Here is a 19499-nt window from a genome sequence, read left to right on the forward strand (position 1 = left end):
TTGGCCCCTTACTTAGCTTCCATTTATTGTGAATCTCTCACACAGCACAAAGTCCCAAGCGACTGGAAAAAAGCGCAGATACCTCCAGTCTATAAGAGAGGTAAAAGAATGGACCCACAAAATTACAGACCAATATTTCTAAGTTCTGTTTGCTGCAGAATCCTTGAACATATTGTCACTTCAAATGTAACAAACTTTCTTGAGACAGAGAAGCTTACGTGCACGAATCAGCACGGTTTCAGAAAGCATCGGTCATGCGAAACTCAGCTTGCCCTTTTCTCACTATATACTGATCACTATGGATGATGGGCAACAAGCTGATTCCCTACTTCTAGATTTCCAGAAAGCATTTGATACTGTGCCCCATTGCAGGCTGTTAATGAAGGTAAGAACATATGGAATAAGTTCACAGATATGTGAGTGACTCAAAGAATTCTTAAATAATTGAATCCAATACGTTGTCCTCGACGGCGAATGTTCATCAGAGACAAGGGTATCATCGAGAGTGCCTCAGGGAAGTGTGACAGGACAGCTGTTTTTTGCTATATACATAAACGATATGGCTGACAGGATGTACAGCAATCTGCAATTGTTTGCTGATGATGCCGTGGTGTACCGTAAGGTGTCAAATTTGAGTGACTGATACAAGACGACTTAAATAAAATTTCCAGTTAGTGTGAGGAATGGCAGGTAACCCTAAATGTGGAAAAGTGTAAGTTAATGTGGGCGAGTAGGAAGATCAAACCTGTAATGTTTGGATACAGTATTACTAGTGTCCTGCTTAACACAATCAAATAATTTAAATACCTTCAAAGCAATATGAGGTGGAACTGCGAGAACTGTGGTAGGGGAGGAAAATTGTCGACTTGGTTTTATTGGGAGAATTTTAGGAGAGAGTGGTTCACCAGGAGACTGCATATAGGACACTGGTGCGACCTATTCTCGAGTACTGCTTGTGTGTTTGGGATCCGTAACGGGTGAGACTGAAGGAAGACATCGAAGCAATTCAGAGGGGGGCTGGTAGATTTGTTATCAGTAGGTTCAAACAACACGCAAGTTTTACTAAGAGGCTTTGGGAACTCATAAGGGAATCCCTGGAGAGTAGGCAATATTCTTTTCCAGAAAAATTATTGAGAAAATTTAGAGAAACGCCATTTGAAGCTGCTGCCGAACGATTCTACCACCGCCCACATACAATGCACATAGGGACCATGAAGATAAGGTACAGGAAAGAAAATGAGAAGTAGTGGTACAGGATACCCTCCATCACACATTGTATAGTGCTTTGTGGATTATCTATGTAGACATAGATGTAGATGTAGAACGTAGGACCAGGATTGTGTTCATGCAGTTCCCTCCGACATCGGTCTGCAAACTGAAGATCGAGCATATGATCCCCCACTCCATCTACCCCCACACTACAAGGTGTTTCACAAAGTTTCACTAATGTTCTGCAGCGTGTGTTACAAATCAGTGACAGCACAGTGCCTATATGTCTGGGGAATGTTTATTTTCCACAAATTGGATTAACACTACATGAAATGCAGATACCAGTTACTTATAACACTGACACAAGAAATGCATGTGAACAGAATATACCTAAAACTGTGCACACTGTTCTACATTGGCAGAGGGGAGATCTAATTTCAGTTTGCAGACCTACGAAGGAGGCAGGTGCACAAACACAATCCAGTGACCCAACTTCCCTCACACCACTTGTACCCTGTACTGGTTGTTACCTATCTCGTTTCTTGATAACTGAATGATGTGGAATCTTACGCGGTATATTGTGGTAAGACCACATTCGCACCACGTGTTTGTAATTGATAATAATACGAGTAGTTCCAGCACAATTTCAGCAAGGCTTATTTATTAGTTGCTGCTGAAAGATTACACACTGCAGATCTCGTTTGTCTAGGGGTTTTGTCTGCAAAACATTACTCTAACAAGCATGGCCTGGGTTTTCTTCTTGTTTGAAATAAACACTACCGGATTCGAATTACTTTCGGCTAAAATAATATTTATTCGTACTCTTTGTTTAGTAACTACAATATTTTCACTTCGAACATTGATACCCTAAAAATGCATTATACTGTACTGGTCACTTAAACACGTCCATCTCCCTCCAATACCGACAAAGAAGTGGCGTGCAAGCCAACATGTGCCCGGAAGTTGCAGACATTCCTGCATTCCAGATTCTTTGGTCTTCTGATATTAATACACTTCAAAGACACATAAATAAATACATATAAATATACAACATTTATCATCTCAAACAAATCCATTATTTATCATAAAAGAAAATATTCATAAATAAATAAATTAAACACATTGTATGGCAACATAATGAAGTTACCTTAACTCTCTACTGTGGGCAACGTACTTTTCGCATGAGATAAAGTTTATCTCCGACATTTAATTACATTACAACCCCATGCATCCCCCCCCCCTTTTTCACACTGTTACACAATTGAGGCACTGAGAAACATAAGGACCCAAAGTAAAGACACAAAGTTTTGAGAAAAATAGATGTTTGTGAAAATCAAATTAGTGGACAAACCATCAGTCTCATAGGTCTGATCTGGTTTTTGACTAAATACCAGTATCCTATAATTCCTACAAAAATATTGTTTACCCACTTTACATTACATAATATTAATTAATATTTAAGATAATATTTATTATTAACGTTAACTCACAAAATTTCCATGCATAGGCTAGGGACAATAGTGTCTTTTGACAGTCATGAAGTTTTTAATTAATGTGAAACTAGAATCAGAACATCAATAACAAATACTAAATGCACCAAATTCACAATTATGACCATTTCCAACACTTTGTGGTTCTTGTTGTAATCATTTTCATTAAGCACATTCTGTGGCTTGAGTTTTGAGTGAAACTGCTGGTATACCTCTGATTACGAAGTGCTACTGCTACTACTACTACTACTACTACTACTACTACTACACACAAATGTCAAAACGAAATTATCTTTACAACCCTAAATAACAACTGCACATTGCAGAGCAAAAAATTGCTACATGCCCATATGGAAATGAATGTCTGAGAAGTGGGTGAGACAGTTTCTGTGAAGGTTCATAAAAACAATGTGGGCGTATAAAACTGGTTCACCATAAGATCTAGAGACGTAAGCAGCATGCATACATTCTACAATCTCAAATTCAATGACTGTGTGCCTTACCCCTTACGGCTCTCAATGCCTCTGCTTACTCATTAACACAGCTCTACTGCCCTTGGATATGGTACACACATTTAATGTTCATTTTCAACCAACTTCATTTAAAGGTAAACATGAATTTTGTACCACTAAAGCAATATTTTTAATAACCTGTGAGTCTTCCAATCCCCTGCAACATGGAAACTACTAATCCTGGAGAAAAAATGGGTGGGGCCTTTTTTGTAGGAAGTTTAATTTAGCTTAATTTTGCACAGGGAAACATTTTCGCTAGAAGCCACAGATATTGAGTTATTTGAGATAACTTCCCACACAGGAAATTGCCTTTAGAGATTTCTGACCAGTTTTAACTACAAAACACTTGAGTTAAATAACATAGTTATCAGTACCTGAGTACAAAGATAAAATTAAAAAAGTGTGAAGTCGGCAGTTCATGTCTTGCTGGCAGTAACTTTATTTTTTACTTTTATTTCAATTCCATATTTATTAACAAATAGACATACTGACAAACAAATATTGGATCATAATTTTTTTAATAAAAATGATATATTTTTATTATTAATCACAAGAAATGTGAGTATCAAAATTTGGTACAAAAATGGGAAACACCAAATAGAAGATATAATATTTTCATATTTGTAGAGATTGAACGGTCTTACTGATATGATGTATGCAGTCCTTTGAGGTCAGCAACTGTGTTATAAATTCATAACTTTTTCATTTCTCAACAAGGCATTTTGCACGTCAATCAAATTTGGATATTTCACATGATTTATAATTAAAAAACGACAGACATTATTTTTATAAAAACAATTATGATTCAATACTTTTTAATTACCATTTTCATTTATTAATAAACACAGAATTTAAAGAATCATAAAGAAAAATGCAGTTACCACTGAGGTTTTAACTGACAATTTAGCAATTACTAGACTTTTACGCTACACATTCAACTATCGGCAACTATGTTAATAAACTCAAAATGTTTCGTAGTTAACAGAGATCAAAAATCTTTTATTTTCAAAGGTGTGCTTTTTTTTTTTTTTTTTTTTGCTAATACCACTTTAGGGAATTGATGTCTGGGCAGCAGGCACTGACCTTCAAATCCTGTAAGTATGAAGGCAATCAAAGAGAGCGGAGCAGTCCATAACACGCCTTTTCAGAGCAACTTCATGGCAATAGGTACACCAGAAAGTGCACAACCTTTGTCGGCAAAGAGTACAAACATTACTGTCATACTCACAATGAAAGGAGTGAAGACTTTTATGGCTCATTGCCAAGGAATACGCATCTCAAAAATGGTGAAACTGGTTGGCTGATCACATGCTACTATCATCAGAGTCTACAGAAAGTGGTTGAAGGACTGTGAAGCCCCAAGCAAGGCGACAAAGTATTGGATGCCCACACCCCATTCCAGAATGTGAAGAATGGAGGCTTGCCCACCCTGTAAAGTGGAATAGGCAGCAATTTATGGCAGATTTGAGGTCTTGAGTGGTTGATGGGTAATAAAAAGGACTGAAAACATTGTTAAGTTTTCAGACAGTGTCATTTATCAAAGCTAGCCAAAACAGAAACAACAATACAATGAAAAGTCAAACAATGGAAAATCCAGACTGTAATATAACAATATTATGAGAAGGAAAGTTGCTACTCACCATATAGCGGATATGCCGAGTCACAGATAGGCACAACAAAAAGACTCTCACAATTATAGCTTTCGGCCGTTAAGGCTTTCGTCAACAATAGACACACATACACACACACACTCATGCAAACACAACTCACACATGCAACTGCAGTCTTAGGCAACTGAAACCATACTGCCTGAGACTGCAGTTGTGTGTGTGTGTGTGTGTGTGTGTGTGTGTGTGTGTGTGTGTATTGTTGATGAACGTCTTAATGGTTGAAAGATATCATTCTGAGAGTCTTTTTGTTGTGCCTACCTGCGACTCAGCATCTCCACTATACGGTCAGTAGCAGCTTTGCTTCTCATAATATTGTTAATATAAGGAAAAGAATAGATTTCTATTCACCATAAAGATGACACATTGGGTTGCAGGCAGGAACAATGAAAAGACTGTTACACATTTAGCTTTTGGCCAAAGCCATCTTCAAAACAGAAAAGACAGACACGCGAGCAAGCATATCTCACACATACATGACCACCACCTCTGGCAGTAGGACTGGAGCAACTAACACATTGAATGAAAGCACCAATCTCGACAAGGTAGAGAAGGGAAAGGGATGTAGGGCACAGGTGGGGGAAGAGAAGAGCACTGTCTGCTTTAGCCTGCAGGAACTGGATAGAGGCATGACAAAACTGTCACGTGCAGCAAAGGGAGGCTGTGAGGCACAGAGGTAGAGTGGCGGTAGATGGGGTGAGGGAATGGGGGGAGGGGGGGGGGGGGGGGGGGGGGTGAAAAAGGAAGTGGGTTCATTGGTAGAAGGCAGCACACGAACAAGTCAAGGGATGTGAGTAGGGAAGAGATGATAGGATAAGGGGGACAGCAGAAACTGTCTGGTGGAGGCTGCGGGGACAAATGTTACTTTAGGTTGAGGCTGGGATTTCAGGAGCAGAGAATGTGTTGTAATAGTAACTCCCACCAACACAGTTCAGAAAAGTTGATGGTGGACGGGAGGATCCAAATGGCATGGGTCGTAAAGCACCCATTCAAATCAGCTGCATGTTGTGCCACATAGGGGTCTATTTTGCTCTGGGTCACAGTTTGGTGGTGGCCCCGTTCATCCTGGTGGGCAGCTGGCAGATAGTTGTAACAATATAAAAAGCCGTGTGATGATTGCAGCAGAGCTGGTATATGACATGGCTGATTTCACGGATGGGCCACCTTCTGACGAGCTACCCTGCCGGGATGAATGGTCACCAACAAATTGTGGCCAAGAGCACAGCAGACCATACTGTGGTACAACATGAAGCTGAATATAACAAGCTTGATTTAAATGGTTGCTTCACAAACCAGGTCATCTGGATCCACCCCTCAACCACCAATCTTTTTCTCCGCCCCACAGCCGTGTGTGTGTGTGTGTGTGTGTGTGTGTGTGTGTGATGGCGCATAGGTGCATGCGTGCCACCCTCTGCCAACACACCCACCCATTTCTATCCATCCCAGCTCCATTCCTTTTCCATTTCCCATTCCCACCTGTCCTCACCTCCCTGTCCCACAGCACCCATTTGCTGTGCCTGGTAGGTTTGCCATACCTCCATCCAGTTCCTGCAAGCCTACGCTGGACAGTGCTCTTCTCTCTCCCATCCATAACCTGCTCTCTCTTCCCCACCATGTACAGATTGCTGCTTTCATTCAATGTCACAGTTGCAGTCCAGTTCGAGCTGCCACAGATGACGGTCACGTGTCTGAGAGTTATGAATGTGTGTGTCTTTTCTTTTCTGAAGAAGGCATTGGCCAAAAGCTAAACGTGTAACTGCCTTTTCATTGGGCCTGTCTACAACTCAACATGTATATTTATAATGAGTACCTTTTCCAACCTGGAGTTTCCATTGTTTAAAACAGAAACAGAAACATACACACATGCGAGGTTTTTGTATGATTCATAACTCAAATAAAATAATTTTGTGAGCGACGGACTCCAAAGCCATGGACGGGAGGGGGGAGGCAGAGTTGTTGGCATACAGCTAGCCATACTTTACAATGTTCTGCTTGTATCTTTGAAACTGGCAACACTGCAACCAGAAAGAGTATGGTTGGCTGGTCTCTACCACTTAAATCAGTCCCACCCTCAAAGTTACTTTAACAGTAAATTTTTCTACAACATTACCTGGAAAGTTAGCAACATTTTCAGCTTTGTTTATGTGACTATCAACTCCTCAATAGGTCAACTACTTAGAGTTTTTATCTGTTCTCCTTCCATTATTTACATTCCGCTACGACTTTTCATCCTCATACTTGTAACTTAAGGCTACAGATACCACCACCGACAATCACAAACAGTGTTTCTGAACTACTGTGATCAGCAAATTGTACTGGGAACAGAACTGCTTTCTCTTTCAATGCTCATTCTGACAAAGCTGGTTTGCCAGTGTGTGTAGTGCAAATAAGCAGATGAGTTGCAAACAACAATTAAAACCGGAAGGAATACTATAACAGCAAAATAACTTACCAAGTGACCATATGTCAACTTCTGGCCCATATGGAAGCCTAGAGATAACTTCTGGTGACATCCAATACGGTGTTCCAACAAGTGATTTTCGCTTTGGAAGTTCTTGTGAAACTTGGGCACAGAAACCAAAGTCTGACAGCTTTACCTGAAAAAAGTACACATGTGCTAAATAACATGTCTCACTTCTCACAAAATTTGATGTCACCATTCAATTTACGCAGTTTTTCACAGCTGTCAAATTGTTCCATTTATACGGCAAAACAAAAGTTCTAACTGCAACCCTGTAACATTTATTTTTTGGCTTTATTCCCTTCTCATAAAGTTGGTATCATGTTTATGAACTCCAGTGGTATCTCCAAAGTATATAAGTGTGACTGTTGTTAACTTTATCTCGAAGTTGCATATTGCTGCAATGGATTATCCCACGATTACACCTTAATGGATGATCAGTCAAGTTCTGCAGTCAGTGGCAAAGAGAGCATTAAATGGTATCACACACCTGTTTCAACAACATGAAAATTATAGGCAACACTGACAATCATCAATCATTTTCTTTGCAAGAGGCTGTTACGAAATGTAAATTGTGACTCATAGGTATCGTACAATATATAATTTTAAAATAATTAGTTTTTTAAATAACAAATGCTTCAAATTTATAATGAAACATAACTTTTTCACTAAAGAAGTAGAATGAAAAGTTTACATTATTTGTCTGGTACTATATCAACATCATTTGCAGTTATTACAATTTTCATTTCAACCTGAATATATGATTTCACTGTCCAAATCATAACACTGTCCTCATCAAATTCTTTGTTGAAACATGGGCATTTATCTACTAAAAGGCTACAGAGAAATGTTCTCTGGATATTGAGCTACATACTAATATATGCGCCAAACTTTTACTCTATTATACACTGGTGAAATATGCTGAAAACAAGAGATTTGAAATGATCATCTTGTGTAATCTGCGCTCTCCCTGAGTTTGGTAACAACACTGATTTCAATCTGTTAATTTCTTTCCATACTAAGGAAATACACCTGTAAAATTATACAGCAAGTGCTTTCAACAGAAACACATATGTGAGATGTCTGGAGATGACTTTGTAAATTTGGAACCAGCAATCCATAGAGAACAAAAAGTTATGTTTAGCTGGCTAGTGATATACACAAGACAGCACACAGGCAGACAGTATGTACTTTTTCAGGCAGCACCTGTAAAATATATATATGAGGTTGGCCTGCCTAAAGGACAACCAGTCAAAAATTTTGCAGGTGCACTTCCTAAATGTTCTGCTCCCCTTCTTTCCTGTGGACATTCTAATGTTCCCCGTGCAACTAGGAATCTCAATAGAGAATATAGTTCAAGTATTTGTTGCTAGACGGTGTGGGCATGCTGAAGAAGTGTGGCTCTTTGCAGCAGCAAGTTCCAGTTGTAAGCGCTTCACTGCATGGCGAGATGCGGACTGAGCAATGACAAAATTGCTCAAGTTATCTTGTGATTCTGAGCATAGCGACACTGATTTTTCAGAAGACGTTGTTAACAACAACTCTGAGAATTGTGTTAATGAATTAATTTCAGAGAGTGCAGGTTACGAACATCTGGAACTAAATACTCTGTTTTTATTGAGGTTCAATTAAAAGTGCTTTCAGTACATATATTCAGAGTTGTCTTATTTTCAAATACATGACTTTTTGTGACAGAATCAGGAGAGGAGCATGACCGTCAGAAATCTATGGGTAGGCAGTGGCATTATTCCTCCAGATATCCTCCTCGACAAACGCAAAAGACTGAGTTAAGGCGAGAGCTTTCCATGGTACAAATTCTGAGGAAGACTTTTCACTTAATTCTAATGATGATTGTACACTCCTGCATATTACACAATGAAGTAACAAGAAAATCCCTATCAACTTCCTAGCTTATGACAATCATACATGGAGATAAGGTGGCAAACGGCAATGACAAACCATGATCCCAATTCTTCTCACAACTGATTGCAAATCATTTTCTTCCCAGGAAGGAACGGAAAACAGAAACACTGCTTAGTGTGCTCTAGACTCAGAAAAGCAGCAAGTTCATTGGAAAAGTGTGGAACAATGATGCAAGCTTGCAGTGTAGTGAGAGCAAAAGACACTCTGTGTAAATTACAGGGCTTCAAAATTGTGAGGGTACAGAATTCAGCTGAATTAAATTAGAAAATGTTCCCGTAAGCATTAGAGGTGCAAATTTTCTATACCACCATTAATAATAATAATAATAAAGATTTTATTGTCTTTAGGCCATTACAGCAATTGACAACGTCAAATGAAGCTACAATTTATAATACAGTGTGATAAGGTATTGACTACTGAAATATTTTAGCTTATATTACAATAAATGTACAGTGGGTCATCTGTTGGATTACTGCATTTTACAGTTGAAGAATTCATTGATATCATAGAACGGGTGGGCAATAAACCATTCATGCAGTCTTTCTTTGAATGTATGTTCAGGAAGATCCTGTATGGCATGTGGCAGCTTATTAAATAGCTTGTGCCCTGTGACTTCATAGCTATTTATTGATTTTGATAGTCTGTGGTAAGGCGTGTATATGTGTTTGATGCTTCTTGTGTTGTAACAATGTACATTTTCTCTACGTTTCACATCTTGTAGGTTCTTCTTCGTAAAGATTAAGACATTGTATATATAGAGGTTTATTACAGTCATAATTTTTTGTTTAGTAAATAAGGGTTTGCAGTGAGCCTTATGTGAAGAATTTGTAATTATCCTAATGGCTTTCTTCTGCAATAATAGGATGTCATGTATATGACTACAGTTACCCCACAAGATAATGCCATAGGATATTATACTCTGGAAAAATGCAAAATAAGATGATCTGATGTATGTTTCAGGTACACAATTTCTGAGTTGTCTTAATAAATAAATTACTCTAGATAGTTTACTACTAATATAGTTTACATGTTGGCCCCAGGATAACTTTTCGTCTAAATAAACTCCTAGGAATTTAACAGGACTAGGGTCATCAGATAGTGGCTTGTCTCTTAGAGTGAAGATTATCTGCTGAGTTTTATTTTCATTTAGCAGGAAACTATTTGCTCTGAACCAATATGCTGCATGGGTGAGTGTATTTTCAGCACAGGTTTTAAGTTCATTAAGACTGTTACTGCTATGGAGAAAAGTCGTATCATCTGCATACAATACAGTGGTGGATCTAATAAACGAGGGGAGGTCATTGATCATTATCAGAAACAGGAAGGGCCCCACTACAGATCCCTGAGGCACACCTACTTTAACATTTTCTCTGTTTGACATTTCCTTACCAACACAAACTACCTGTCTACGGTTGTTGAGATAAGCTTTTAATAGTCTGAGACTGTTTTCTTTGATGCCGTAGAATTCTAGTTTCTCTAGTAGTGGCATGTGCTCAACACAGTCGAAGGTCTTGCTTAGGTCTATAAATGGGCAAGCATGTATACAGTTAATTTTCTAATAATTTTAATACTAAGTAATATGACAAGGGTAGCCCAATAAAAATTGTTATTTATATGTAGATGATGTCCTCTGTGTATCTTCAAATATTTCTTTTATTTTTTTTATTATTTGTCTGCGATACTGCACAAGCAATATACCGCGGATGGAGTTTGATATCAGAAATCCTCCTAGCACAACAAGTAGAAATGAATCTATACATTTGTGAAGCCTGTTCTGTGTCAAAATGAGCCATTCAATACTATTCTTACTCTGACATTGTTTCTTTGAAATTCGTCTACCTTATGTTCTAAAAGGGAGCTTTCAGGATTATTATGCTGTCTGTCATCTTTATTTGACATTTCATTTATCTCTGAAAATGTCAATTAGCCTATAAAATCAAGAAAGTAGCAACATCAGAAGACTCGTACGTACTCCAGGAGGACCTGCAGAGGATTAATGCATGGTGCGACAGCTGGCAGCTTTCCCTAAACGTAGATAAATGTAATATAATGCGCATACATAGGGGCAGAAATCCATTCCAGTACGATTATGCCATAGGTGGTAAATCATTGGAAGCGGTAACGACCGTAAAATACTTAGGAGTTACTACCTGGAGCGATCTGAAGCGGAATGATCACATAAAACAAATAGTGGGAAAAGCAGGCGCCAGGTTGAGATTCATAGGAAGAATTCTAAGAAAATGTGACTCATCGACGAAAGAAGTAGCTTACAAAACGCTTGTTCGTCCGATTCTTGAGTATTGCTCATCAGTATGGGACCCTTACCAGGTTGGATTAATAGAAGAGATAGACATGATCCAGCGAAAAGCAGCGCGATTCGTCATGGGGACATTTAGTCAGCGCGAGAGCGTTACGGAGATGCTGAACAAGCTCCAGTGGCGGACACTTCAAGAAAGGCGTTACGCAATACGGAGAGGTTTATTATCGAAATTACGAGAGAGCACATTCCGGGAAGAGATGGGCAACATATTACTACCGCCCACATATATCTCGCGTAATGATCACAACGAAAAGATCCGAGAAATTAGAGCAAATACGGAGACTTACAAGCAGTCGTTCTTCCCACGCACAATTCGTGAATGGAACAGGGAAGGGGGGATCAGATAGTGGTACAATAAGTACCCTCCGCCACGCACCGTAAGGTGGCTCGCGGAGTATAGATGTAGATGTAGATGTAGAATCTTGTGTCTTTTACTAGTTGCTGGCAAATAATCTTGCTTTTGGCAATATACAAATTTCTAAAAATCTGTTACAGAAATTATATTTAAGATTATGAAATCATTTATTCTCCATAAAATATCTTTGCATATCAAATAACATTTCCACATAAAAATTATCATAGATTTGCTGGAATGTTATCTAACAAGCTCTTTGTGCTGTTGAAATGTAACACCCTATGTGTCAAAAGTATCCGGACACCTGCTGAAAATGACTTAAAAGTTAGAGGAGCTCTCCATCGGTATTACTCGAATTCAATATGGTGTTGGCCCATAGCTCCCACTCTCGCAGGCATGCGATCAATCAGGTGCTGGAAGATTTCTTTGGGAATGGCAGCCCATTCATCACACAGTGCTGCACTGAGGAGAGGTACTGATGTTGGTCGGTGAGGCCTGACACTAAGTCGGCGTTCCAAAACATCCCAAAGGTGTCTATAGGATTCAGGTCTGGACTCTGTGCAGGTCAGTCCATTACAGGGATGTTATTGTCATGTAACCATTCCACCACAGGCTGTGCATTATGAACAGGTGCTCCATCGTGTTCAAAGATACAATCGCCATCAAAGAATTGCTCTTCAACAGTGGCAAGCAAGAAGGTGCTTAACACATCAATGTAGGCCTGTGCTGTGATAGTGTCATGCAAAACAACAAGGGGTGCAAGGCCCTTCATGAAAAACACAACCACACCATAACACCACCACTTCCAAATTTTAGATGACATTCACCACGCATTCGCCATATCCACACCCTGCTATCAGATCACCACATTGTGAACAGTGATTCGTCACTCCACACAATGTTTTCCCACTGTTCAATCTACCAACGTTTACACTCCTTACACCAAGTGAGGCGTCATTTGGCGTTTACCGGCGTGATGTTTGGCTTATAAGTTTTCTCACCTCCCACCTAACTGTCGTAGTACTTGCAGTGGATCGTGATGCAGTTTGGAATTCCTATGTGATTGTCTGGATAGATGTCCGTCTATTACACATTACAAACCTCTTCAACTGGTTGCGGTCTCTGTCAGTCAACAGACGAGGTCGGCCTGTGCACTTTTGTGCTGTATGTGTCCCTTCACGTTCCCATTTCACTATCACATCGGAAACAGTGGACCTATGGATGTTTAGGAGTGTGGAAATCTCGCATACAGATGTATGACACAAGTGACACCCGATCACCTGACCATGTTCGAATTCTGTCAGTTCCGTGGAGCACCTCATTCTGCTCTCTCACGATATCTAATGACTACTAAGGTTGCTGATAAGGGGTACATGGCAGTAGGTGGCAGAACAATGCACCTAATATGAAAAACGTGTGTTTTGTGGCTGTCTGGACACTTTTGATCACACAGTGTATCTTGACTAACTGTGAAATAACGACTCTGAAAAGGTCTGTGTGAGGTGACAGAAGAGATCAGACGTTGGGACACAAGTCAGGAACTTGCCTCACTGTTTTACTATGTAATATGTATTAGTTGAAACTAGGCTATGAGGAAATATGTTTATATTCAAGAATTGTTCTGCAACTGATTATGATGCAATATACGAAAGGTTGATCTTACATTAAGGTTTAATTCAAAAGTCTACAGTTTTATACAGGTACATTTTTATGTAATGTACAAAGTCTATTATCAGTTATAAGAGCTGATTTCAGGAATTCATATGACGTATCATCATCTACAGGTTAGTGTTCTATTCTGAAACACATCAAGACCAAGGCCTCAGAAGAATAATAATCCAACTTTTTTTTAAAGAAGCAACGAGCTGAGCCAACACCAACATTGAGAATTCAAGCTGAGTATATTTTTGGACTTCTGTTTATAGTAATAAACATAGGTGCTGCCTATCTACAACTCTGATTCCCAGTTTCTAAGACTATACATTTCTTCATCTGTTGATGCTGACAGAAATGCCCAAAAATTAATTTTGTGTTCAATTAATGATCTTTGTGTATACTGGACCAAGTGAATGGGATTGGCGAAAGGTGTTGCATGGAGCTACCAACAGAGTGGCATGGGGACCTTACTGCATTCCTATGTAACTGGAAGTTTCCCTTGTAAGCACTAGGCTTTTATTTCAATTTCATATACAATAACAAATGTAAATATTAACAGACAAATACTGAATTACAATTTTTAATAAGAATAATGTATTTTTAATTACTGGAAATACCAAAATATATTAAACTTTGATACAGTTATGCAGTACTATATTGTGGTTATTAGGAAAAAAAGGAAGTAAAAGTCAGTGGATCCCAAAAAAATCAACCATCAAAGATGAATGAGTTTGCCCATCTCTAGTTTCTGTACAAGTTGTAAATAAAAAGTCACTGCCTGTATTTTATCCCTGCTACCCTCAGAATTTCAATGAGTGCATTCCAGTTAACATTGTTAAAAAGCTTTCATGAAATCAACAAATTTAAGTCTGCATTTCTTCAAACTGTCTTCTGTGATGAGTTACTGGATCAGTACTGTTTGATGTGTTATTACACTTCTCCAGTACCCAATCAGATCTTCCCCTAGGTCAGCTTCTACCACATTCTCCATTATTCTGTAAATAATTAGCACAATTACTTATTAAACTGGTAATTTGGTAGTATTAACACCAATCAGTAACTGCCTTCTTTGGAATTTATTTCATTCTCTTTTTTTTTACACATGAAGGTATTTCGCCCATATCATACATTTTGCACATCAGCTGGAACAGTTTTATCATGGCTAGCATTATGACAGAAAACACTGGAGAGTACTTCGTGTGAAGATAAGCAATACAAGGGCACTTAAAGTGTACCATGGTTTTTCCATTGCATTCTACTGTTGGTAACCGTTGGCGCAATGAATGATGGGAAGTGACCATGACAAGTCATGAGTCAGTTGTCAGTAGCCAATGAAAATGCTAGTTAGTAATTCTGTACAGTTCATAAATATGGGTATTTAGTTACATCAGGTTAGAATTAAACCACATTATCAAATTTTTTGGCAAGATTGGAAATATGGTGTACAAGTAGATTACTGCAATGATGAAAGTATATCTCAGGCTGCACTCCATGTCAATCTACAACGACAATTGTTTTTTCATTATGAAGTTCATTGATTTCACCTCCTCAAAACAAAACTGTCATATTGCAATGTAACGTATGGCTCGGGCTACGCTACAGGTCAGTTTGTTAACACATCTACTTTACATTCTGGCCTCCATATTGTAAAAAAGTCAATTCATATGTTGTGCCAAAAGAAATCATTAGATTCTGCAATTCTCATCAGCTACTGTATATTAATTTCCCGACTGGCTGTGACCAACAAAAACGAACTGCCAACAGAAGCACATAGTGGAAGAGTCTGATACACCATAAGTGCACTTTAGTCAATCTGTCTTCCATCCTCTTTAATTACCATGCTATGATGATGATAATACCAACAATAAAAATTCAAAAATACAAAAACCAAGTTTAAAAAATGGACTTAAGTAGCACAATTAGTGGTCGTTAGTGCTAAATAAAAAGTAGTGCCAACTCTTCTATGCTACAAGCTACACATGTTGGCATAAATTGGCAATCTTAGAAAGTGGTCTGAAGATGTCACAGCCCTATCATTGTGTGTAAATGTATAAACAGTTCAACTGACTGAGTTTGTCTGAGAAGCTACTATCTGAGCCCTTATGTTCTCTGATGATGTCTCCAGCACCAGGTGGAGAACATTAGGTACAATCACCCAGGTGTTTACAATGCAGATCCCACTCACCCTCCCATCAGCAGCCAGCAGAATGGAGTCAGACTTGATGTCACGGTGGATGACACCCTGTGAGTGCAGGTAGGAGAGAGCGCGCAGGCACTGCCGGCACACCGTCGCGATCTGCTGCTCGTCCATGCGCTCGTGCGTCACGATGTCCGTCAGGGCGCCCCCCTCCAGGAACTCCATCACCACCCACAGCTCGTCCTGCACCAGGAAGCTGTCGTACATCTCCACGATGTTCGGGTGGTGGTAGTCACGCATTATCACCACCTGTGACAGAGGAGTAATGCTTTACTTCAAAAGGCCAGCTAGAAATGTAAATTCTGTCACAACACTGTTTTGAACTGTTTGGAAGGTCAACACTAATTCAGTCACACAAATGGAAAGATGGTTGCTCCATAAATAATGACCCACAGTTTAATTTTCAGAACACATTAATTCTCGAGGGTTACAGTTTGGTGACATTTTCACATCAACATTCCTTCAACATGTACCACCCTTTTTTTTTTTTTTTTTTTAATGTACACAGTCTTTCTCATTTTATGGCCTTTTGCCCCAGCATTGTGTATGAGTGTTTATTTCCTGTTGGTGAGAGGTCTCATCGTGTGCTTGTAGCATGTTTTCACTGCTCTTATTATTGCTCTCATCACGTTCAATAAACATCCCTTGAAGAGAATACTTACATGGCCCAAACAGATGGAAGTCTGAGGACACCAGGTCTATCCTATGTGGATGACGCGATAGTGTCCAACCCAATTTGGTGATTTGTCCCTGGGTTCTGAGACTTGTGCAAGACACACATTGCCATGTTGGGACAAGATCTGTTTGTATTCTAGTTCAGACCAAACATGTCAGAAATGGCTCTTCAGTTTGTTTGGAGTCTTATCTTATTTATTTATTAAACCTGACTTGATAAGGGCCATTAAGACCTCTTTCACACTGGACCAGGGCTTCACACATACAGTACCTTTCTTACATCACAGTTATCTGTTGTTGTTGTGGTCTACCTACTGTTGTGGTGTACCTACTGCCACCTACAACCTTCTGAATCTGCTTAGTGTATTCATCTCTTGGTCTCCCTCTACTATTTTTACCCTCCACACTGCCCTCCAATACTAAATTGGTGACCCCTGATGCCTCAGAATATGTCCTACATACCGATCCCTTCTTCAAGTCAAGTTGAGCCACAAATTCCTCTTCTCTCCAATTCTATTCAGTACATCCTCATTAGTTATGTGATCTACCCATCTAATCTTCAGCATTCTTCTGTAGCACCACATTTCGAAAGCTTCTATTCTGTTCTTGTCTAAACTTTTTGTTTTGCATCCAGACACAGCTACACTCTATACAAATACTTTCAGAAAAGACTTTGTGACATTTAAATCTATACTCGATGCTAACAAATTTCTCTTCTTCAGAAATACTTTCCTTGCCATTGCCAGTCTACATTTTATATCCTCTCTACTTCGACCATCACCAGTTATTTTTCTTCCCAAATCGCAAAACTCATCTACTACTTTAAGTGTGTCATTTACTAAACTAATTTCCTTAGTATCACCTGATTTAATTAGACTACATTCCATTATCCTCATTTTGCTTTTGTTGATGTTCCTCTTATGTCCTCCTTTCACGGCACTGTCCATTCCACATTCCATTCAACTGCTCTTCCAGGTCCTTTGCTGCCTCTGACAGGATTACAATGTCGTCGGCGAACCACAAAGTTTTTATTTCTTCTCCACAGATTTTAATTCCTACTCCACAATTTTTCTTTTTTTTCCTTTGCTGCTTGCTCAATATACAGATTGAATAACATCGCAGATGGGCTACAACCTTGTCTCACTCCCTTCCCAACCACTGCTTGCCTTTCATGCCCCTCGAGTCTTATAACTGCCTTCTGGTTTCTGTACAAATTGTAAATAGCCTTTCGCTCCCTGTATTTCATCCCTACCCCCTTCAGAATTTGAAAGAGAGTATTCCAGCCAACACTGTCAAAAGCTTTCTCTAAGTCTACAAATGTTAGAGACATTGGTTTGCCTTTCCTTAATCTATCTTCTAAAATAAGTCGTAGATTCAGTATTGCCTCACGTGTTCCAACATTTCTACATAATCTGAACTGATCTTCCCTAAGGTTGGCCTTCACTAGTTTTTCCATTTGTCTGTAAAGAATTCATGTTTGTATTTTGCAGCCCTGACTTATTAACCTGGCAGTTCGGTAATTTTCATACCTTTCAACATGTGCTTTTATTGGGATTGGAATTATTATATTCTTCTTGAAGTCAGACTATTTCACCTGTCTCATACATCTTGCTCACTAGATGGTAGAGTTTTGTCAGGGCTGGCTCTCCCAATGCTATCAGTAGTTCTAATGGAATGTTGTCTACTCCCAGGGCCTTGTTTCGACTTCAGTCTTTCAGTGCCCTGTCAAATTCTTCACGCAGTATCATATCTCCCATTTCATCTTCATCTATGTCCTCTTTCATATCCATAATATTTCCCTCAAGTACATCACCCTTGTGTAGACCCTCTATATACTCCTCCCACCTTTCTGCCTTCCCTTCTTTGCCTAGAACTCGTTTTCCATCTGAGCTCTTGATATTCATACAAGTGAATCTCTCTTCTCTAAAGGTCTCTCTAATCCTGTAGGCAGTACCTATCTTACCCCTAGTGATTTATGCCTCTAAATCCTTAGATTTGTCCTCTAGCCATCCCTGCTTTGCCATTTTGCACTTACTATCGATTTCATTTTTGAGATGTTTGTATTCCTTTTTGCCTGCTTCATTTACTGCATTTTTATATTTTCTCCTTTCATCAATTAAATTCAATATCTCTTCTGTTACCCAAAGATTTCTACTAGCCCTCATCTTTTTACCTACTTGATCCTTACTTGATCGTCTGCTGCCTTCACTATTTCGTCTCTCATAGCTACCCATTCTTCTTCTACCGTATTTCTCTCCCCTGTTCCTGTCAATCATTCCCTAATGCTCTCTCTGAAACTCTCAGCAACCTCTGGTTCTTTCAGTTTATTCAGGTCCCATCTCCTTAAATTCCTTCCTTTTTGCAGTTTCTTCAGTTTCAATCTGCAGTTCATAACCAATAAGTTGTGGTCAGAGTCCACATCTGCCCCTGGTAATGTCTTACAGGTTACCTAATAAATAACAGTTTTAATATGACAAATAGTATTCAAATGATTTGAGTGTTGTAAATAAAACTGACTATGAACTGGTTGGTCCTGGCAGTAGTTGTACTACTGCATCTGTAATAAAACTGGTTATGGTGAGATAAATGTACTAACCAATCTTGCATCATATGAAGTGACCCATTCCCAAGTTGAAGTTTCAAGGCACAGAAATCCACTACCATATAGCTACATGAGAATGTATAAACCTCAACATATATAAACGTTTAATGTAATTACGATGATTATTATGGACTTCTTAAAAAGATAAACAGTGATGAACAATTATTTGTACTTTATTTTTGAAATGCATGTTTCAAAGATGATTTTGCACAAATAGATCGATACATATTAGTATTTTCTTGTTAGAGGTAAATCTTTGTCTTTGGGCAGTTCGTAGTATACGTTTGAAGTGCGAGGGTGGAGTATAAGTTGTGTGTGTTGTGTTAGCATGGTGGTTGAGTGTAATTTGCATTGTGAAGTGAAATGACTTAAAATACATCTCTTCAACAACAGATCCACCAGTGATCATATTATTTAACAAAATGAAGCCGA

At 38.9% G+C, this 19499-nt stretch overlaps 1 protein-coding gene across 1 annotated transcript in view; it reads right to left on the reverse strand.

The window, feature by feature from the left end:
• The window catches only part of LOC124551279 (serine/threonine-protein kinase PAK mbt), a 111927-nt gene that overhangs the window by 12171 nt on the left and 80257 nt on the right, over positions 1-19499 (reverse strand). Inside the window, exons 6-7 of the mRNA XM_047126281.1 lie at positions 15779-16039; positions 7331-7475 (exon numbers count right to left, since the gene is read on the reverse strand). Of these exons, the coding sequence (XP_046982237.1) occupies positions 7331-7475; positions 15779-16039 (406 nt within the window). The remainder of the gene's footprint in view (positions 1-7330; positions 7476-15778; positions 16040-19499) is intronic.

This window comes from Schistocerca americana, chromosome 9 (genome assembly GCF_021461395.2).
Source record: "Schistocerca americana isolate TAMUIC-IGC-003095 chromosome 9, iqSchAmer2.1, whole genome shotgun sequence".
NCBI lineage: Eukaryota > Metazoa > Arthropoda > Insecta > Orthoptera > Acrididae > Schistocerca > Schistocerca americana.